This window comes from Bombus flavifrons, chromosome 7, assembly GCF_040668555.2.
Source record: "Bombus flavifrons isolate JBK064 chromosome 7, iyBomFlav1_principal, whole genome shotgun sequence".
Classification (NCBI taxonomy): Eukaryota; Metazoa; Arthropoda; class Insecta; order Hymenoptera; family Apidae; genus Bombus; species Bombus flavifrons.
The window spans coordinates 6,336,758-6,361,233 of NC_138448.1; the positions used below are offsets into that span (position 1 = coordinate 6,336,758).

General features: G+C 34.3%; 1 protein-coding gene and 1 long non-coding RNA gene across 4 annotated transcripts in view; one reads left to right on the top strand and one right to left on the bottom strand.

Moving 5' to 3' along the window:
* The window catches only part of LOC138182046 (pyrokinin-1 receptor), a 35,220-nt gene extending 24,873 nt beyond the window's left edge, over positions 1–10,347 (bottom strand). Inside the window, exons 1-3 of one of the 3 annotated variants that reach the window (XM_069117543.1) lie at positions 10,096–10,347; positions 5,274–6,127; positions 1,863–5,179 (exon numbers count right to left, since the gene is read on the bottom strand). In XM_069117543.1, coding sequence (XP_068973644.1) covers positions 1,863–2,347 — 485 coding nt within the window. In that variant the 5' untranslated portion in view covers positions 2,348–5,179; positions 5,274–6,127; positions 10,096–10,347. Of the gene's footprint in view, positions 1–1,862; positions 5,180–5,273; positions 6,481–10,095 lie in introns of those variants that run through there. The other 2 variants (XM_069117542.1, XM_069117544.1) reach the window with 2 other exon arrangements.
* Positions 10,348–15,758: 5,411 nt separating this feature from the next.
* LOC138181981 (uncharacterized) lies at positions 15,759–21,130 on the top strand. Its single transcript, XR_011173667.1, has 3 exons — positions 15,759–15,770; positions 20,598–20,948; positions 20,984–21,130. It is a non-coding gene; the product is annotated as an uncharacterized LOC138181981 (long non-coding RNA).
* The last annotated feature ends 3,346 nt before the right edge of the window (positions 21,131–24,476 follow it).

Below are 24,476 nucleotides of genomic sequence, written 5' to 3' on the forward strand. Positions count from 1 at the left end.
AGAAATTGTTAACGAAGATGAAACGTTTTATACAAGTAAAGCTAGAGCAAACAGAAAAAAAGGGGGAAAGTGCTTTAACCCTCTGGAGTATCACTTTTCTCTTAAAAAATGAAAAAAGAAAAGAAACATCGAAACATCACTGTGAACATTAAAAAATGCAACATTTTTAATAATGTAAAACATTTCAAAGTAGAAAAGAAAAACGATTCTAGCTGAGTTTAACAAGATATTAATCATAATTTGAGGAAGGTTTCGATCTGTTTCTTAACGAGCGTTCCAGTGTATCTATCATCCATTTTATCACGATTTCCGCAATCATTCGTCACAGAATAGGGTTACGGCAAGATCGAGAAAGCAAAGATCGTAGCGGTTTACTTAGGCAGAAATAAGAGATAAGAAAAAGAAGGTCTCAGAGAATTGGACACGCTTTATTTGTGTCAACCAGCAAGGGTTACTTTAGACAGTTCTGGGAATTTCCGCGCGACAAGGGGATGACATGTAACTATATACCGTGAAAGCTTGACACTTTCAGACGAGAACGTTGAAAAGGTCGAGAGCGATTTAATTTACGGCGATATTTATTGAGAACCTCGTAGAAAACTGTTACGTATCTGCGATTTTATAAATCCGTGATTTACTAAAAAGAAGACGAAAAATTTTCCGAAAGTGATATTAAAAAAAGGGGGGAAGAAAGTACATGTAAAACTGGAAAATTAAAATTAAGTGCTGCGAGAAAACTGAAGATAAAATATTCTTTTAATCCGTTTCTATCCTCCTTTTATTGCAAAGATGATATTAAAGAGAAAACGGTTAACAAGTCTATGCAAATTTGAGATCGAAGATTCTTTCCGTTTCTCATTATGTTAACCTCTTTAATTAAAATTAATTATCATGCTCGGAGGAAAATTTTATATGCTACGTGGACAAAGCAACGAAAGCTACGTAAAATAGAGCTAAAAGCAGAAGTTTTAACGTTTTCTTCGTTAACGAAAACTTCGTTAACGATGTTAGCTCATTAGATTCAACTAGAATCAAACATACGACAAACACTTATTATTCAAGTTGTAGTACCATGCCAGAACAATTTACTTATAATTCTCAATGAGGATTGATTGTAAAGTTCTTACAAATAAAAAACAAAACAAAACAAAACGATGTTAGCTACGTAAAATAAACTACAAGACTGCACCATTTACTGAACTAAACACCTGGCGATTTAGATTGACGTTTTGAGGCAAACGCAACTGGTTCGATCGATCGTTTAATTGGAAGGAATGGTAAACAGTAAAAGAAGACTACAACCGTTTGACGTGGCTCTTTAACCTATTCAACCCTCTTGATGTCTTCATTCTATGTCAATAATTCGACAGGGTCGGGACTAACGCACAAACCACAAAAAAATCTTACGTATCTTCGGAAACTTTAATTCGATCGTAAGTTTCTACGTAATAACAAATGAATGTTATTCAATTATGTTATTTCTTTCTGTCATACGTACATTATATCGGGTATTTAAAAAAATATTGTTCCTTGAGTGCAAAGGAAAATCCCAAATAAAGATAAATAATAAAAATAAAAACATGCATTTGCATAAACATTCGCAATCTCAGATATAATTTTTAGTAGGTGAACAAATATTTCTTTAGATTCTACTTTTTAGTCGCTTCAATAACAAATATCCGGACGTTAACAAATTAAAATGTCTAAATAACAATGAATGGCAGTAAAAGCATGAACTTGCACAAACATCCACGTCCAAGAATAACAAACAAGAAAGAGTGAAATACTAAATTTAAGAACAACCTACGAGTTCGTCGGTTTGTATTCTCAAGTCGATGATTCAATTCAAATTGGTTACAAACCTTTCGACGGTGAAGGCGGTGATGGTCAGAACGGTGGCGTTCGCGGACGTCTCCGCGGCGAAGCTTTGAATAATGCAGAACGCCTCGCCAAACACGTACGGGAAATGCGACCAGATGTAGTACATCTCTGGAGGCAGGCCGGATATCAGCAGCAGTAAATCAGAAACGGCCAAGCTGAACAGATAGTAGTTGGTGGCCGTGTGCATCGACTTGTTACGCGCGATCACAACACAAGTGGACACGTTGCCGATTAATCCGGTGAGGAAGATCACCGCATAGATCACCGTGATCGGTAAAACGATGTACAACGGATCCCGCCTGACCGTCGAACAATTTTCCTGCTGCAAATATTCGGCGATTGGTCCCGTGTAATTCTCCCATCTACCTTCAGAGGCCAGCGAATCTTCGTGACTTCCAGCCAACCTCATGCTATCTCCGATTATTATCGATCCTTCCGAACCGATTGACTTGTTCGACGAAATCATTTTTCTCGACGAGATTCCGGGTGATTCTGAGAGATTCTGTGGAATCGGATAACGTTGACTAGCTTTCTGGACGATTGACTAGTATAAAATTAACTTTGACATTAGTTAATGACGTTCGCGCTGCGTGCACATTTTAGTCAGCGAAAGTTTCTGCGAATTTTTTATTCCATCGTTTCGATCGAATTCGAATTGCCTTCGTCTCTTTCGTTTAATCGTAATCAATGTGGTAGTCGATCGAAAGGATAAATCGTCGCGTGTTCTCTTTGTAAGTTGAAATCTCATAAGCTTCGGTGTATCATAAAGGTCTGTTTTGATGATCTGTTGACAACGGTACGAAGGATACAACGAGAGATAGGTTCGGTTGCGTCTTTCTTCGACATTTTCGGGTGCTTCCAAGGACAGAGGCGAACCCTTGGTATCCCTCGAGGACGATTAAGTCAATTCCAATCAATTTACCGAGGTCGACGCGAATAGATGGTTCGATCAGACTCGTCGTGGTGTCTTTATTATCAATCCACGCGTCAAGTGGTCTGCGAAGAGCGCTTCTTCTCTCTTGGTCTTCATTTAAACTCGATAAGTTAGCCTCGAAATTTTTATGAAGTCGAAGAATATTGGAAGATAAGTTGTTGAGTGTTATTGGTCGATTTCTGTGGTTGAAAGCGTTCGAATCAATTTGCGGCTTTAAAAATAGGTCGGTCGTTCGATCGAAACATGGCTGATCACTGTATCTTCAGGGACGAATAGAATATGTCGTTGGTCTTCGCTGAGACATATTAATAGAAAATCGTCAACGGGGCAGGATGAGCTTATTATGGTTGCTCTGGTCTGCTAAGCATCCAATCCACGTGTCGTCACTCGGAGGTTGTCTTTCCACGATACTTCCGGTCTAAGGTGTCCGCCGTCTCGTTCTTTTTTGCAGTAGGTCTCAGAAATTGGATCGTTGGTTTGACGCTATTATTCCGTAAGATGGATCTTATTAGAAAAAGTGTCTATTCTATTCTAACTTTTTTTAACTTATGAAAATGTTCTTTCAATTTTCATTATAAAAGTCCAACATTTTTTCGATGAACTTTATTTCAATTTCTCTTAGGAGATTTTCACGACATCATTTTCGATTTTTATCAGGGACTTTTAATTTTCAACGTAATTTCTTTCGGCTTCTGGTATGAACTTTTTAATTTTAATAAAAACAAGTCCTTTTTAATCTTACTATGAAATTTAAAATTTCAACGATTTTCATCCAAAACTTTTTCTATATTTTGTTATGAATTTCTTTCTGATTATGTATATGAGAATTTTCATACATCTAACCCTAGAATTTTCCTACATTTAACTCTGCAATTTTTCAATCGCACAAACTTTTCTTCCTCATTTTTTATTTCGTTCGGATGGAAATGTTCGACGATTTCAATTTTACTTACCGTATCGTAATAGCAGGTGATTTTATTAATTACGTATTCCAATTTAAGCGTCTAGTTGTCGATTATGTCATTCATCGATCAAATTAAATCTGAATCGTGTCACTGTAATCAAGTTCGAATCAAATCTAATTGTACACTGATCGTTCGTCTAATCGTTGCCTTCGATATACCTCGAAATAGTTTCGACTACTATTCTGTATAATAGTAATTCGATTCTTGGTTGGTATGTCATTAGTATCTATGACGCGATTAACACGCGATGCCGTACAAATGACTTGAGCGTCGTTTGATTATCCAACCAACTGTAAACATGCCTGAAAATGTTCGCACGTGCGAACAGTTTTGGCCTTTTCTTATTTTTCCTTCTTTGTTTATCAGAATAATCAATCCAACGTTATTAATGTAACTAACGCCAATTAGTCGATCGTTATGTTAAATTTGTCCAGCTATCTCGTTTACGATGTGAACCGATTATTTCTGGCCTCATTTCAATTGATCGCACGATTTCAATTCAAATCATTTTTCTGTCGCTTTGTTCGATTGAAAATCTTACGGGGAATAATTGAAAATACGAAATGTTAAAGAAAGTATAAAAATACAAGTTACGTTTCTACAATTTCTTTTCCACGATTGTTACGATACTTCGCCGATAAATTAATATTAAAATGCTTCTAATCGATATCTATACAATTTTATAATTTATAGCTGTTATGGTTGAGTCCCATGCGATTTTCGTATCAATTTGTCTCGTACTACGCGATGGTAAATTATTTGATTTATCGTAACGATACGGTTCTAGTTTAAATTTCATGATGCTTCGTCTAGACGGACACGCACATGTTCATACTCGCAGATCACGATAATCTTTTATTACGTTTCCAATGTGCTTAAAAATAAATTTCATACGCTATTTAACTAATCTTTATGTCTTTTGTTACAATAAATTTAATACTTTCTCCGCTATTGTTCGTTCTTCGATCAATTTCGAATCGAATGCTCACTAAAATAATTTCGTCAATCAAAGTATTGGCGATTATTTTCGCTGGAATTTCCTTCACTCACGCCTTCAACGATAAATTAGTTCCAATTAGCTTCTATGTGCTTAGCTCAATTAATCTCAAACATTCTTAAAACCGAATCATTTTCGATCGTTCGTCAAAGTCAATCACCGTAAGACACTTCGCATTCAAGTTTCAACAGTTCCTTCTTACAAGATGATTAATTAATCGTTTCGTCTCGTTCGTCGCGCTTTTGTGTCGTTTCTTCTTTGTGAATTAGGAAAATTCACTCGTATATGAACGGTTCTCGATTATTGAAAGACAGTGCCGAGTTGTAAGTTGTTTGGAACTTGTGTTTGAAACAATTTCTTCGTCTAAGTAATTAGTCATTTGTTTTAATTAGCTTTTTGTTTCTATCGAAAATTGCATATTCTTTATAAAATACGGGATATCTTTTACAATCTTTTATAATATTTTTTTATTGTTTCTATGAATTATTTCTCTTACCTGAAACTTACTTCTGTGAGATCGTTGGAAATTGTTTCTCCTCTTCCAAGACTATCCATCAATTCTTTCTCTTCTTACTTCCTCTTTCAACTCCACTAATCTGTCAAACGCTGTATAACCTTCGTTTAGGTTTTTCTTCCTCTTTGTGATAATTGTATAGTATACAATTATCGATTTTTGCACTTCAAATTTATGTTTCTTTATTAATCTGTACACTTAGTTCTTCGTAACACAGTTCAGGTTGAATTTTAAGAATGATTATTTAGATTATTCCCAAGCATGATTAAATTGTTCCCCTCGACCTTTACAATTTTTCATTTCTTTCTTCCTTTAAAAATTTATTTCAAATTTCACTTATTTCGAATAGGATTTTATCAATTTTTAAGTAAACTGTACACAATCATCGTTAAACTGTTCGTTTCTTCTTCAGATTTGGTTGTATCTTCTTTTTTCTGAAAACCTACTTGAAATTTAATATTTTTGCATGAAATTTATTTATTTTAATATTAAATTTAACAATTTTTAATTAGATTATTCACGATCATCCTCGAACTGTTCTTGTTTCTTTCTCAAAATGATTTATCTCTTCCTTTCACAGATAGATACAGAACATCTCTTCAAATTTTTCATTGTTTCCGTCATAAAACCAATAAGATTTTCTTCAGAGTTACACTTTTCCCTCGAAAACCTGTTTAAGATTTTTCATGTTTCTTGCCAAGCTTCACCAACAGAAATAAATTTTTCTCATCATCAAATTATTCACCGCATTAAACATCCTTTCAATTCGCACCTCAATTCCAATGATCAAGCTTCTTACAATCACAATAATCCATTCAATTCCTTATCTGGTTGATCTAAAAAAAAAAAAAAATCCTTTTCACGAAATGCCTTACAAGAAAATGCTTTTCATAACATGGACAATTGTTATAATGTTTCCTCGAATAACTTCAAAAGAACTTTCATTCGTTTCTTTCTCTTCCCTCTGACTTGACTATTCCTTTATGTCAAAAAATCAAGTCGCTGATTATTAACAAATTCCTCTGAACAATCTCAAAGGTATCGTTCAACTCAGCCTCGCGATAATTCTTCGTCTCATCAACCGGTTGACTCTAACGAAAAGAATTACTCTCCCAGTTTCTCTGTTCGTTCGCGTGGCTCCCATTCGCGACACGAACGCGATTAGAGCGCGGTTTGCTCGCGACTGAACATTCTTCGACAACGTTCGAATCGTCCACGCTTCTCCTGACCGTCGCTGAAATGGCGAACTGATTCTCCCATCTAACAGATCATCTAACAAATCAATCTAGCACGAGGTATATTATACGATCCACTGTGTGTTATCTTCGATCGTCTCGTAAATGGTGTTGTCTTAATGGTGTCAAGAGAAACGCTACGTGACAATATTCCCGCAATAGGAAATAGAGCAAACGTATCTATTTTATCTGTCTGTCCGTGATAATTGTTGTGTCAGTCTTTAATCGTGTGTCACTTAACGTTAATAGAATACGAGCATCTTCTGTAATTATTGATGTTAAGTTCGTTTCAAACGAAATTGGTTCAAGTCTCGATTTGATGGACGTTTGAGTTCCTCGATGTCTCTTTGGATTTTCTTTTCTGTTCGAATCGACGTGCTAACGAAAACTTCTCCTCTTTTTAGAAAATAGTGTCGATTCACCCTGTGCGCCTAAGATTAACGATAAAATTTACAGATTAATTATTACGTATAAATTTACAGGAAACAGTACAGAGAAATACAATTAATTTATTATTGAATAAAGTTGGAATTAAATGTTCAGAAAATAAATTGGCTGATAATCAAATTGGTAAAATTCCAAGACGAATTCATATTCTAATTGATTCAATAATTACCATAAGTTGCATCAAAAAAAAAAAAAAAAAAAAAAGAAAGAAAGAAAAAAGAAGAAAAAGACTGACGAATTCAATGGAACAGAATAAGCTGACGGTATAATAAAAATGATAGATGATGTCATTAAATTAAGCGAATAATTCTTTTCATTCTTCCCCTATACTTTTGAAACGTTGCTGATGAGCACAAAAAATTGTAGAGTACCTCGATGCTAATTAATCTCTTTCAATATTCACTATAAAAATCTTTTTCCTTTCTCAGACGAGTTAACTTAAAATTGAAGAAAAATCAATATCATTGGTATTCATGACGTTCATGATAAACGACAGAAACTATATGTGTACCCGCTCGAACTTTTACAGAGAAGCGATATTTATATGAAATTTCAATATCTCGTGTCATACGTATCGTTGAATCGTACATAGTACAACTTGAGAGTTACAAAATTCTGCATCGATGAACAATTTCAATTCACTTGTTCAGCAGCATCGGTATGAGATATATCGTTATTCTTTTTTCTTTTATTTTTTTAACGCTCCTACATTTTCTACGCTTTCTTTTTTTCGCGACTCTTTTATTCTCGTCCAAAAAGGAAAAACTACCGGTATTTCACACTTTTCATCGTGCATCTTCCCTTCATTCTTTTTTTATATTTCTTCGAAAGACAGAAAGTATTCGCGTATCGCTCGATATAACTACACAGAAAGAAGTTTTTTATCCAGAGATCGCGCCGTTTGTTACAGAATTATATAAAATGACTACTATATTACAGAGCTATTTGTAACTTACAAAGGACGCTGTCGTTAACTTTTTTTTAGATATTTGTCGACCACCACGAGGGGACAGAGAAAAAATAGAATTCATTCATCGGTGTAACGTACGAAATTAGAAGAGCTATTTGAGAAAGATTCCAAGATCCTCGATTCATTTGCGTAATTTGTTTACAACGATCTAAAAGGAATAATCCTCGTGAATCTCATTTCGCTTAAATCGTATCAACCACACAATAGCAATATCAAAAATAAAAATTGAGCTTCCTATATATTAAAAATTAAACAAATTATGTATCGATTTACAAACATTCTACTAGGAAAAATAATTCCTTTGTTGTAAATATCAGATATACCGTATGAATACAAAACGTACACGGAATAAAACTTGCAGTTAAAATCAATAATAAAAATTAAGGTTTTCGTGTATGTTCAAAATCGAAGATTCAACACCGTTGTACTCTACATAATAATTTAATAAATATAATAAATATTCTATGTAAGATAACTCTAAGTTTCTAACAATTAGAAATAACAATGTAGATAAGGAAGAGACACTCATTTAAAACAAACTAGAAAGGAAGTTACATTAATGAAGATAATACTGACTTATCGCGAATTGCTCTTTTTTTTTACTTGCTGACGAGGAATATTATTCTAACCGAAGGAACTCCTTCTCGTTCAGACGGTCCCTAGTAATGACAATATGATGGGTACTTGGGTGACTTTAAGGGAACTCTGTTTTTTACGACCTTTTCTTTGCACAGTCTTCGGAAGGAAATAGAGGAAGAATACAATAGTCGCTGACGAGCTACTCTATCGCACGCTCATTTATGAAACCCTTAAATTACCCAATTGTTGTTCTGGAACCATTGACGAACGAACATAATCACACCATATTAGAATAACACTGTTCACGACACTTATTGTCAGATCGAAATCAAACAGCCTGTCCACTGAGTGTGTATTTGATGTTCCACTTGAGAACTTGAGTTTACTGTTACGGGATTGACACATGTGGTTTATGTTAACCAAAGAATTCTTTGTACGAAGTGTTTCGTGTTCTATTCTACAAGATAAATAGAAAATTAAGTTCCATTCACGAAACGAAGAAGTCTGAAACGGAGAATTTCAAGAATTAAGAATCCCCAACTTCCGATGAATTTTTAAATTCTACGAAGAGTTGTGAAGATAGAAAAAATTGCCGAGATCCAATGAATTCTCGAATCTGAATAAAAAATGCAGAAAGTTGCAAAATAAAGACAAGATGAGAAACGAGTGAAATATTTATTTTTCGCAGCTTCCACGAAAATCCTTTAGAGAGCTGAGACGATTTGTTACGTGTCTTATATATGTTGAATAAGAAATTTCCCATACATAGTACCAACTCCACGTTACATTTTACGAGTTAAACTCGTAACAGTTTTGCAGCTGTGATCAAATTTCCAAGGAGGAGGAAAGAAAATCAACAAACTCTCTTATTAAATAGCAACTATTTTAAACAACAGTTGCATTCACAGAAAACACAGGAATCCTACAGTGCTCCAAAATGGTTCGTTACATGCGAAGTTATAAGTTATTGCACGTAGCGTACTCCTTACTACCATTTTCCAAACTTAAAAACTTCCATTTACGAAACAATTCTCAAGGAATCCCAAGAAATAAGAAAACTCTTTCGCGACGTTCATAGAAATCTTAAAAAGTATCAAAATAATTGTTTCTAAATAAAAGCTCCCGGTATATACTTCGTATACTCTGATTTTGTTTCACGTACATCTTAAATATAAAATAAACTTCTACTCACGAAGGAATTCCAGAAGGGAAAAAAACTGACAAACATGTGTTGTGTGTGTGCTCTATGTTCAGCAACAATTGCGATCATAGAACGGAAATTTTGAAGAGCGCGAAAGCAATTTGTCACGAGTGTTGCAACTTTACCAAAGAGCTCTATGTTCTACCTTGCGACGTATCGTCTTCGTCTTCGCAAGGAAATTTCAAAAGAAAGAACTGAGAAAAATCAACAGAAGCTACCGTGTAATGTTAGTATTTAACATTTTCAATAGCATGTAATGAAAACAAAATAAGAGTAAAATAGCGTTGATACTTGAAAATTTGAATAACATTTAATAACTACGAAATAGTTTAATATTAATATTTAATATTTACGATTTTTCACAACACTCACAGAAAGCACAAAAATCTGAAAAGACACCGAAACCATTCGTCACACGCGTAGCTCACTAAAGGTACGCTTCGCGAAACGAATTCCGCGATTCGCCAATGAACTTGAATCTCTTTCCAAACATTGGTGTTATTCGTCTGGAATCGACAAAGAAGAATGTAATGGAATATTTGGAAAGATAAGAGACAGGTTGGCGATTTTCATGGATGTTAGCACAGGCAGCGTGTTTTGGAATCGACCGATGCCCACGAGAACTGAACGCGTTGTGAGCGTGCGGTGGCGGTGCTGAGAATTTGAAAGAAGCGTCGTTAGGCGGTCTTCACAACAAAACGCGCTGCCTTCGCACCTGCGTCTTCCGCCCCCGGCTGACTCGATACGTCGCCACAGGGTTTAGTAAATTATATTCCAACTAAAGCAACGAAATAACGAGCAACGAAATAACAAGCAACGAAATAATGAATCGTTTCCTCATTGCTTCATTATTCCGTTATTTTATTCAGACGAAGCAGATTTCTTTTGTCTTACGATCAAATAATTTTCTATTTCGGTTAACACTCGCGAATAAATTTCAAATGAAAATTAATTACATTCACAGAAATAGAGTAATTTGGATTTTAATATTAAGTGAAGCTTCGAGTAATTGTATTTTGCGAATATTCGACTTACAAACAGTTTAGTCGAATTATTTCACAACGTAACATGCATATAACATTCCCTCGGAATTTTTTTAATTTTAATTCCAACCAACGTCTGAATTTGTGTGATGACATCGATGTTTCTTCGCACAGTTGATAATGTTGATAGATGTTAATGCAGGAAACATTAGTTCAATACACAAAATACCAATTAAAATAGATAATTATTTCATTTGATAGCTAAATAATAAAACAATTCGAAGAGAAATCACTTGCTTATAATGCAATTCGTCGAATTATTCGCTAATTAATGTATAATTATTTCGAGATAATACCTGGTCAAAGAACTGGATACGTATCATTTTAATAATCATTTTTCCAATATTTCATGTAAATAAAACCGAAGCCTATTCCATGACAGTATTGAAACGCAATTGCTTACTATGAGGCTGGAATATCGAAATGGAGATCGATCGAAGGTGTAAGTATTTATTTAATTAATGGAACGACGGATTAACCGGGAAATTGAATTTGGATGATTCAACAGAGAAGGTGCGAGGAACGTTTGGATGCACGGCATTCATGAATGCGTATGTGAACTTTTTGCGAAGTAAATAGTTGTTCAGGAACTCGCTTTCAGAGGATTATTAATCGTTTTATTTGTTGGAAAAACTGGAATTCGTGATTGTGCTTATGCAGTCATTGGAAATTCTACTTTATATTTAAATCGATCGAATGCTGAGATTAAAATATTTGCAAATATGAAAATATCGATGTGAAATAATCAATGTAAAATGATACGAAATAATTAATGGAATATATTTGCAATAGAATGTTTCTGCTGGTATCGTTACCTTAAAATTATCTTCGATTTTCGAAACGCAATAATTAAATTTCAAATTCCAATCGGTAACAAATTTATAAGAAATTCTCGAAATTTGAAATTAAATTTGAAATTATAATATCTTACGACTAGTATCCGATTACATGTTTCGAATTCGAACGTTTACGTTACGATAATTCTTTGAACCTCAACTTAGTTTCAAACGTAAACTATCCTTGAAAGTGAAATCTCCAAAATTTTTGATGACTTGCCTATCGTATGACGAAAGTATCCTAATAATATATAGACATAAAGTCCGAATATTATTTCACAATATGTAACTCTCGACAGTACTTTTGCTTTTAAATAGCCTCAAATTCTTACCATATGAATCTTAACTATATGGATTATAGTCTTGATGAATAACAATTTCCCTAGTAATTAAAAACACGAGATATTTCAATCATAGATATTTCAACATAAATACATACGATCAAATATTAGACCATTCCAATCGTCTAGCAACAAAATGTCAGTCGCCGATTTTGAATCGAAAAAAAAAAAACGCTTGGGAAAATTGTCTTAAAACACGTGAAACTATGTAACAGGGAAAATTTGAAGAAGAAAAGAGAGCTGCATCTCACCTGTTGCACGGAATATGTATACTCACCCACCATGGGCCCCGATTCTTCTTAACGTCACGACTTATCGAACGCAAACGATCATCCATGGAGCATTTTTCTCGGATACGAGACGCTTTAACTTAACTTGACGGATGCTAGGCGACCGATCACTATCGATTTCCCTCGGCTATCGGTGGTTGCTCGAAACACGAACAAGCTACTCTACCTATGTTGCTTTCCAATTTTAATCTGCAGCGGAGGAACTGCGTCACCTGTTGCGTTCGATGCATCATAACGGGTCACTGCATAAGTGAAAGCAAATAGCGCCCTGATAATCGTGATAGCATTTTTTAACATTATTTATGGATACTATCATCTAGAATTAATATTGAAGCTTATTTTATCTAGAAATTTAATCCTTGAGTAAAATCACCCGTCCCTTTTCTATGCTGATTAAATGGTTACCATTATTTCGAATTGATTTAGAAGAATATTTCATCTAGAAATGCAATTTCTCAGTAGAATCATCCCTTCCTTTTCTACGACCATTAAAATTATCGTTCGATATTGAAAATATTTGATTAAGAAATACAATCGAGTAAGATCATCCTCTTGTTTCCGTGGTAATTAATGGTTACCATTGTTTGGACTTAGTTTGCAGAATATGGTATTTAGAAATAGGATCCTTGAACGAAATAACCTCTCACGCTTCTATGGTAATTAATGGTTACAAGCAGGATTATTTCAGTGAGCACAACTTCAGTGCATCTCTTCGTTGTATTACTTTAATTGGCTCGTAAAGTAATTAGCATTCTCGGATATTATAATATTCAATCGAATCAAAGTGAATCGTAAGTATGATATATAACAATAATAGCGAAGATTTTCGATGCTTCGTTGATTCGTTACTTGTAGAAAATTTGTGGCGTACAACCAACGATAAGTTTTCGGTGTTACGGATGCGGGAAAAAGTCAAGAACGCATATTTTTGGGATTAGGATGCTAAAAGAAAGTTTATGGCTATCCAAGGTTTTACGTACACGCGATCGAACGTTTTTTTCTAGGAATGGCTGCGTACTTCCTCCGAATTGAGTGAAAATAATCGTAAAACAGAGCTTGTACATGATATGGAAAATACGAGCGTAGGACGATAGTCGACTGGAATTGTGACTGGGACGGGCATCGTTTTCTTCTATTGAATTTTTATATCCGAGGATTATCTTAACATGTTTATTCATCTGGGCGAATCGATGGGTGAACATTTTTTTAAAAATCCATACGACGATTTACGAGTGAAATTGTTGCGTTATTGCGATATACGAGGTGGTTGGTAACTGGTGGTACAAGCGGAAAAGAGGTGATTCTACGCGAAAAAAGAAGTCGAAAATATAGAATAAAAATTTTTCGTTTGAGGCTTTGTTTTCGAGAAAATCGACTTTGAATTTTCGCTCGGTACGCGCGCACTTTATCACGTCTCGTTATAACGGATCTCACTGTAGATCGTTGTCTCGATGGAAAAATTAAAAAAAAAAAATTTTTATTCTATATTTTCGACTTCTTTTTTCGCGTAGAATCACCCCCTTTCCGCTTGTACCACCAGTTACCAACCACCCTGTATATATATAACATCGCAAGAAATCGAAATATAAAAAATAGCTTGAGAAGAGAAATGTATATTTCCTCGCTTTTTAGCCTTCGTTTCTCAACCTAATCCTAATACTAATCCATAAACGAGTAAACGTTTTTAGTCTACCGACACATTTAGCCTAACTGACAAAGTTAACTTTTTGATTTAATCAAGAAATCTCGCTCGGTCCGTACCATTGGAAGTTCTATGATCGTTTTCATTTCTTTGTTCCTGACTTCTTCCTCCTTTCTGGCTATATTGAGATACTTTTTCTTACGAGGAAGGCTAAGTATAACGACGACAACCTTTTATACACGTACGTAACTTATAATGGATCTATTTTTGACTAAACAAATATTTTCCATACACTAGAGATTTTCTGTTCATTATCAGAGTCTGATGTCATCAGAATACATTACAGAATATCATCCTTGACTCACTAGTCCAAATCCTTTTTCGTATTTTTAATTTAAATTATTGCTCGTCTTCCATAGAAAACATTTCTGCTTCGGGATGTCGTATGATCGATCTTCCGATAACTTCTCCTGAGGAATTGATCCTGAAACTATCGACATTATACGTTTGGAGAAATCTTGGTAAATGGCGAAGTCACTGTTATCGTCTTATGAACGTTGATCAAGTTCGTTGAATTGTTATTACACTTGGAATTATTCAAATGCAAAACTAAATTCTTCAAGCCTTCGAAAACAGTAACTTTCGTCCAATGATATCCGCAACTTTCCTCGAATCGCATCTCGAATGAACATTCTAACATTCCACGCTTCGTTTTTGAAATTTTATGATATCATATCGTTGAGTGATTAATCTCAAGCAGGACTGTTTGATTAATACATCGTTCGTTTATTTGTCTGCTTTCGTGAGCACAACATTTTTCAATATTCAATCTGTGGCAAAAGAAATGGGCAAAAGCATCGAGTTACGACGAATTATCAATGAGGATACAATTATGAATAATTAATTATGATGAAAGATCCGTAGAAAGGCAAAGATTGATAAAAAACATTTTATTATATAATTTACGATAGATTAAATCTTTCGGAGCTTCTTACTTGAATTTTAGGACTTAACGATAAAAAAAAAACACTTTATTATATAATTTACGATAAATTAAATTCTTCGGAGCTTCCTACTAGAATTTTAGAACTTCAATAACAAATCAGAATTTGCCCCAGCTGAGTCGTTCGGTGGTCCGACTAATTACTGTTGTGATTTCATGGCGAAAACTGGTTATGTTTTAGAATTATTACACCGTAACGCTTATTCATTAGATCAGAATCACTGTGGGACAGGATACGCAGCTTATTTGCGAGCTAAGGCTGAGAAAATTACAGAGGAAGAAAGATAGCCTTATTCTTCTTTCGACTGCAATAATTCCAGCTCTACAATGATCGATCGAACATTCGAAAAACCATATAGTACGCGTACAAAGCTCATCTTAGATTTCACTAATCTTGATTTCGATCTCAATCGATATTTTTTCGGTAAGGTCAACGAGCCCATCAAAATCGTGTTACCTAATACGCTATTACACGATGGATTAGAAGTTAATGTCAATTTCAATTTTATTTTATCGCTGCTTAACTTATTCGTGTGGCGGATGTGATTTTGATGCGAGATGTATTGGGTTGGCAATTAAGTGATTGCGGATTTTGTCAGTAGGTGGTGTTGACAAAATCCGTAATCACTTAGTTGCCAACCTAATAGTTTAAAAGTCGTGAAGTTTCGAAAACAAATCTCATAGTAATCTATGGAAAGCACGCGTTTCTAGAGTCTTGAAATGTAGAAATGAACAGTACACCAAAATTGTTTGTTAACATATAGTATAATTAACGAGGATTTAATCAACGATGAACACGTCGATTTAGAAGAAAAGAATCGAATTAGGATATAAACAAGCAAAGAATCTCCTTCGTGAATCTTATCTTTTGAACGCGAACGTGATATAGAAGGTTAGGTTGTTCGAAATGTTTCTTTCGTTTTATGAGGAAATAATAGACGCACAACGTTTTTTCTTTTATATTATTTTGTCGAATTACGTACGATCCATTTTGTTCTGTTGAGATAAATTTTACAGACTTGGTTTCACGTTTGTACGAAAGTGCATTGTTGTAAAAAACATGTTTCCCAAAAAAGACACTTTTCGGACTACAATTACAGGTCCATTTTGTATATGTATCGTACGTACATCTTTATAAAATTGTAACTCAATAAAGGGAACACTGAATAGATTGTGTTTATCGTACATAATATAAAGCCTAAATCCGAAACTCTGTGATTAAGCTTTCCTTACTGATTACTATGAAACTTCAATTTGCGTTAACCATTTTTTCGAGATTTTTCACGAAGCCACACTACGCTTTTGGTATCTTCTATAACCGACAAATACGACAAAGCGAAAGTCGACTTTTAAAAGATAAATCGAAAGCACCGATGTAGCTCCATTGTTGCCTCTCTTAGAAAATTTAGATTGGAATAGTCGTGTAAAATATGTATAATACGATGCCCTTTGTACACGTGGGTCGTTCAAAAAGATGATATGCTGAAAATGCTAAACTTTGATGTCGATGTCTCGAACGATATTTCATTCTATGAAACTCGCATACTACGGGCGTTAAAACTTGAAGCGAAAAGAAGCTATAGAATACGGAATACATGAATTATTATTCGCACATGCAAATCGAACGTTAATGTTTATGTGATTGGGGTTAATGTTGTTCCATGGGCCAATGTACAGTATCAGAGTAAGAATGTTACCTGTTTTGGCCATAACAGAGATTTCTGCTATCTCCCGTTAAACGCGATTCGTTATAAATTCCTGAATACAAATTTCAGTTTTACCAGATATTTGGCAACACCTGCTAGAAAATATGACAAAGTGAAACCACCTCGTTTGGTGCATCGATACCGATACGCGTACAAAACGTCCGACCTTGCGCCAAACTCGAAACGACTCGTGTGGATGCTGTTCTCTGGTTAGTTTAACACAGTACGAGGAATGCTGAAAATTATACAAATTTTTCATACAAAATATTATTTGCAGGTTATCGTAGATCACTTAAAAATCATCTGACGAACTTTCAAATTCTATTTCGTCGAATCCATGTTTCAAATGAATTATGGATCGTTGAAAGATCGTGAAACGAGAGTTTGAAACAGCTCTGCCCTATACTTAATATGCATAGCATAAATCACGACTACACGCGTCGCTGACCAGAACAGAGAGTAAAAATGGCGTGGAAACAAGAACGAATTTTAATTAACCGGTCACAACATAGCTTTCGGCGAAAACCAATTAACGGCGAGCTGTATTTACGCCGTCAGCCAGAACAAACCATATGTTCCGATCACAAATCGTTGAATAATTAATTACGAATGGAAAATATTGTGTTTCAATGAAAGGCGCGCCGAATATCGGATCGTTCTACTGAATTTTCAATAATCAGGGACTTTCAGTACGTGGGACGAGGCTGCTAATTGTTTTGTATCGTCTCGACAAATAGTCGCCTGTTCGATTGCATGATCCGGATAATATCGATGAATTTCCAACGATTCTATTCGTGTTTTGACGAGTATTTGTTTAGTTCTCTTCTGTTTCGTATCGTTTATACAGGGTGGTTGGTAACTGGTGGTACAAGCGGAAAGGGGATGATTCTACGCGAAAAAAGAAGTCGAAAATATAGAATAAAAATTTTTCGTTTGAGGCTTTGTTTTCGAGAAAATCGACTTTGAATTTCCGCTCGGTACGCGTGCACTTTATCACGTCTCGTTATAGCGGATCTCACTGTAGATCGTTGTTTCGATGGAAAAATTAAAAAAAAAAAAAATTTTTATTCTATATTTTCGACTTCTTTTTTCGCGTAGAATAACCCCCTTTCCGCTTGTACCACCAGTTACCAACCACCCTGTATAATAATATCAAGATCTCCGATTCATTTCTTTTCTCTTTCCTTTTAGCGAATTACGAGCTTATTATTTTGTACCGCTTTTACATACATTGCTTTAATTATTATTTCCGACTTTTGTTTTTGACTTTCATCAGACAGAAGTGTCGCTTTGAATCAACAGAATAAGTAAAAATATCTTTTCCTTATTACTAATTAAGCTTTTTCTCTGTGCTCATAATTGGCGATAATTGAGCTTCAATATACTGCAGCTTCTTGCATAGCTGTTTTTGCTTGCTTGTTTGTTTGTTTGTTTGTTTGTTTGTTCGTTTGTTTCTATCCTAAACTGAGTTCTGTTTTGCTTTGATCAATTCATGGAGAACATGTGCTATTGTGGTTTACTGATCTAGTTCTGTTGTTTGTGCAAACAGGTTTCTAGAAGATGTTTATCGTCATTTAAGAGGATTTTAGGCACTTGTGTTGCTTGGCGCGACTTCTTTCTTTTCTTTCTTTTTCTTTCTTTCACTGCCTTTTCGGAGATGGAGGAATCAACGCGCGTTGATGGTTTTAAACGATAAGATATTACAATATGTAGATATGGGATTTATGGTGCTGAAAGCAGAATGGCGAAAGGTTCTATAGCTTCGTAGTGCCATTTAAATCGAATTTCTTAGGAGGTAGCATATTTTAATGTTAACGTAAATAATCAGGTAATTAATTATTCGTAGCGACAAATTTGAAATATTATTCGCGCGAAAGTTACTGAAATTATACTAAATTATACAATTACTGTATAAAGCCTAAATATTTCTACCAAACAGGATTACAGGAATTACAAATAAAGCGGAATTTTCGTGAGCGAATCTTCGCTTCGTAGAAGAAAGCTTTCGTAAAATTACTTTTGATTTCGACCACAGAAAAATACTTTTAGCTTGGCAAATCTGGACAGATGTTTCTGCCATTTTTCGTCCACGCGACGATAATTTACACGTCAATAGACGGTTGTTGCTGTAACAACAGGCGAACGTGCGAAAGGAGCTGCATTCTGATTTTAGACGCGGGCAGCTTGCCAATAATTATAATGCATCGAGCTTTTCAATCGGGCGGAAGCCCGCGGAACCGGCTGCGTCTCGAGATGGATAAATCTGTTCGTGATCGCTAGAAGCGCAATTAAACGTTCTTGGTATCACGCGCAATTAATACGAAATGTCTTAATTCGACTGAAATTTGTCGCTAGTTCGCCTTGAAAACGGTAGATTTACATATTCCACGACGACTAACTGTGCAAAATTATTCACACGGTCGGACATTTCTTCGCGACGCGATCATATCGTATTGTAAAAAAATGAATTTTTTGGAAAGAATTTTGTCGATGAAGATAATGTGAATAACACGATGGTCGGATGATCTTTCACGAATTCTTGAATTTCAAGATTACTTGTATTTTAGAGTAATTCTCCTAAGTGATAAAATAAAAATATTGGAATACATAGAATAAATCTTATAAGAGAAATTCAAAATATTTTTAACAAAACAGAAACTTTGCGAGTCAGTAAAAATTTCCAGGAAATGATTTATCAGGCAGAAATAAAAATGACGAAGCGTCAGAAACCACGTAGCGTATAACGAAGCAACAAGGAGTTGATAATTCGTTTTGAAATTTGAAAACAATTGCTTGTTTCCTATTCTGTTCGATAAAATTCTCCACGCGTGTGCTAAGGGGACGAGCCCCGATTGTTCCCACGAAACGATCTGTTATTAAATTACACGTGACGTAGTGGCAGAGGACAATGTATGAAATCAGAGAATCGAAATGCAGAATAATGTGATTCTCTCTCTCTCTCTTTCTTGCACTTTCCAATAAAATATTCAACGGAGCTTGAAATGCTCAAAAAAGAAAAAAAGTAAGAAGAAACATAAAAAATACATTCGGAAAAACACGGAATAAATCAGAACTGTTGAGGATCTGTTAAAATATTTCGATGCAATAAGAAAATAGGAAAAGAAGTATGGATTCGTGAATTCTTTCGAAGAAAGTTGTTTATCTTAATTTTTTATTTATATTCGCTGTTTAAACTTAGTTTCGATGAAATGATCGAAGATAAGTGGAACTATATCTGAAGACAAGTAGTATGATTTCGTCGTATAACACCGTGTCAGGCTATCTCTTAACTCTGATTCATATATTACGAGCGAAAAATTATCGTTATTTTTTCGACGCCAGTTTTATTTTTCCAAACCGAACAAATTGAACGAAGATAAAAATTAATTCAAAACGTGTAACATGGCATCAAAAGGTAGAAATACGAAGAATAAGTGTATATTTCGGTGATTTGTCAAGACTGTGCTGTCTTCAATGATTTCTGACCAATTAATCTGTCACTATCTTTCGTACAGGACTTCAAGCAACAAAATTCTTTCGAAGATATCGAATACTTTCGATATTGAAATGATTATAATAATCTGAAATTTTATAGTTGCTGCAATAAAATAAATACATTAATTATCGTTGACCTTTTAAGAAACTTAATTAAGAAATTAGAATAACGCAGGGGAATGCTAATATTACCGAGTAATTTCAGTATTACATGATAAATCTGAAATTTATTGGATGTTATTTTTTCAAAAGCCAATTTATAGTAAAATTGTGACTTTGATGCAACATCTTCTTACCAGCTTAAACGTAAAAAGATTGTATGCTATACTTTTGTCTTACGTTCATGTTCAAGTTGAACATTTTTGTATTATGTTTTATGAATGATTAAATTCTCAAGCTCGGTTTACCAGAAAACGAAATGTTGTACGACAAAATTTTATTACTGATTTTAAATTTATTCTTTTCACATGAAATTAATTCTATCACGAATACTGAGATATTCCGAATGTGTTTTTTAGTGACGATCCCTCGAAGAAATCCTTCAATTCGAATCAAAAAGTTTAATATCCATAAGGGAAAAGCTTTTGTCACTTTATATCGGTTTCTTCGATCTTTTCGATTCGTAACGTTCTAGGTGGCGGAAAATCTCAGTGACAAGAAGAAGGTAGAAGAAACCCGATTGTGCGTGTAAATAGTTTGCGGTTGAACTTTAAAAAGGTCGCCACGCGACGTGAAGAAAAGGTGAAAGTTACATGATGGAGATTCCGATTTTTCAAACTTCCGCTCAGCTTGCAAATGGAGCGGAAACAATTTCCAATCGGGTGAGTTCCATGCAAATTTCGAAATTCGTCGAAGTCGTTAATACGAGAGTTAGAAAGGAGAATTTCGAAAATTAGAAAGAAAGAAAAAATCGGGGAACTTTGACAAGAATGACCTTACATTTTGAAGCACGACCGAAAATTCGAGGGCTGAATGGAATTTTTAAAATGACGGCAATTGTTGGGAGCAATTTTTGGCCTATAGTGATCGAAGATTTGAATTTTTATGGCAACAGAGATCTACGCGCGATTTTCATCATGCAGAAATTAAAAATTTGGATTTTGAATTCCAAAGAATTCCAGAGTTAAATTTTCCATAATTAATTGTACATATAATACTTATCCAAAAGTTGTTAAGTATAGGAATGAAATAGGAAATCAAAGAAGTAACGAGACAATTTTAAACAATAATAATAATATGCATATTAAATATAAATATTAAGCATAATCAAATTTAGTGGATTGTAAAATTTTTATAGAATCTATGGAAAATTCACTATAGAGATATACTGAAAGAGTATTACCATACGTAAAGGAAAAGTCGATAACGCATGATCGTTCGGTAATGATCCTTTACTCACATTTCGAAGAATAGGTCTTGCGTATTATACAAACACAGGTTGAAAAATTAAAAGCTCAAGAACGTCCAGCGCGTATCGATAGAATACGAATGTACATAATCTTATCTATCGATAAGATCTGATAAACGAACAGAATTTCCACGCGAAGCTTCATGTGCATTTAACTTGTCTCTCAAAGTGAAAAGAATCCACAAGAAAAATTCACGGCCACTTCGATACAAGGTAAAGAAAAGCGATAATCATTTGTGAAACATCTTTTCCATAGAAGCTTCGTTAATTTTGTTCATCGAGTTTGATAACGGGGATATTTCTTATAAATAGAAACTTCTGGAACTTATTCGATCGTTGTTAATAAATTAATTTTTCGAAGCCAGTCATATATCAAATTCACATATCCATAATACATTCTTGTATACATCAAATATTCTAACGAAGTTCGATCGCTTGAGAAGAACTAAAACCTGTATATTCTTTTTTAAAAAGCAATAAATAAATTTCTCGAATTCGATCGCTTATAAAGTCTTTCTTTACCTCGCGCATAAAATATTTCAACGAAGTTTGACCAAATGCAAAATACTACAACATCACTGACGAAATACTACGATATTCTACAGAAGGCAATCAATCGATTATTTGAAAGCACTTGTTCATAAAAACATCACTTGGAAAGGCTAAGAGCTATCGAAAATAATAATTAAAGACTGTTTTTCGAATCTAATAACGAGCGCCTACATTTCTCTAACATACATCCTAAATAAAAAAGGTACGAAAGAGGATAACGCAGGCTGAAGATAAGTGATAGATAGGAAATGGCGTATAGTGATCCCACTGTTGCCAATACACTTTCACCGAACAGGAAACCGAAATGCTGCCCCGTCACGCTTCCGCTGAATACCTATGATATTACAGGATAGAGGACAACAGATGAAAAAATTAGCTAGATTACATGGAAACCGGACAAAATAGCCTATAAATTATTTTCTGATAAGGGAACATCGCTTTCAGAGGAATGAGCATGTTACTATTATGCTTCTTTCCTAAAAAGGTAGAAATAATCTTTTAGAACGATCATCTTTTTCTTTTGGACACGTAATGATTAACATTCGGTAGATACACACAAAAACCTTCAGATCAAATTGAATATATCGAATATTCGATATATTCAATCCTATTTTATTGGGTCTCTTTTTAGATAATTGCGGTAATTTTAGGAGAAAATAATTGAAAGATCGTTTAACAAAATTTATTACTCGATGTTACTTAGTCGTACTTAGTTCGTCGATCAATAGATATTGAAAAAAAACTATTCAAATTACACTACACCATCAGCGTTTGGTTTCTTAAATCCACTGCAATGCAATAAAATATCAGTTAGCCTCTTAGTCATTTTCTTTCTATATAATTACTAATGTTGGAAAATTGTTTACCGAAATTTATTGTTCGATGATTGGTTTGTTAAATTCACCGATTAAAAGATGTTGATAAAACGATGTTCAAGTAGATTCGTTGTCTCAGTTCTTGTTTTTTTAAATTTGACGCAATACAGGAAAAATGATATGCAAATTTGTTGCTTGTTTGACGAACGAAAATAATCGTGTGATTGAGTATGCGCAGCGTTATCAACGCCGAATCTTCCTCGATATTCGTGAACTAACCTTTGGTAGTTGATTACGTAATGGATTATCATCGACCTCATTCGGATAACTAGATCTTGGATCGCGGGGCACAGCTACGATTTTTACCTGTTTCGCCTCACGAACATGTTTGAAGAAAACGAAAATATTTGCACCATGTAGACAACTATATCAATCCAAACACTTATTAATTTCTAGACAATCTTTCCGCACTGTACAAATGTATGATTAAAATTCAGTGATGTTTATACACTTGTATGTTGGTTAAGACGTTCATATCACCAATTTCTTAAAAAATACTCACAAATGAATGTTCTTCGACGGATTAGTAGTAACAGAATTTACTGTAAAAGAATTGTAATAGTATTCTCTACTATCAGAATTATTTTGATAAGAAAATTGCAAAGTTATTTTAATATTAAATTAAAATCTGATAATATCTAAAATTGTAAAAGTTTTGCGGTTTGTTAATTTACTGAAACATAAATTTAGTTGTACGAGCAAGTTTTTACACGATTTATTTTTTCGAAAAGAGATCTGTAAGCTTACTCTCATAATTGATCTTCGATATTTGCGGAGGCTTAATTTCGACCTCCATTTGTGCAACGAATCAATTTGTGCAGCTCGTTTTGTCAATGACGGATCAATTGACAGATTATGAGACCCCTGGGTTGCGCGGGAAATCGATGATAGCGGAAGAACAAATAGATAGTTGTGTACAATAACGATTGTAAGCATTTGAGAAATTCAGAGGTTTGAATTATGATCAATTTTCGTGGTATAATTGCTCCATCAAATTCTAATGATTGGTCAAATTACAATTGTGAAATTTTTCTGCGATTTACTATGCGACTTGTTGCCATTTATTTGAAGTTCTTCAATTTTGTAAAAATATTCTACGGAAGTAGAACTTCAATTAAAAATTGCGTTCGAGCGTTATATGAAATAGAGTTTAGAGTTATAGATAAAATAAAAATACTATTAATTAGTTTTGTATCGTTTCCATCTAGATATATGTTTTTCTATATCTTCCAGGCGACGACAGAAAGATTTGAATAAGAAATATAAAAAGATATGATGAAATAAAAAATCATTGACAATATAATTTCTCGCTAATACAGTTATTCGTCTACAATATTTTCAATTCTAGTAGAAACTTCGATCACAGCTCGACAAAGCTAACATCTCATTCTATGCAATGACTTTGATAGTTGCCCTTTTCAGTGTGGACTACTCTAAACTGACGATATTGACGGATATAGAACACGGTTATATGTCAAGCCATTAACTGTGGAAGACAGGCGAAGGTAAAACACGTTCTATAAAGTCACGAAGACACGGAAACGCGACGGCCAAGATGAATT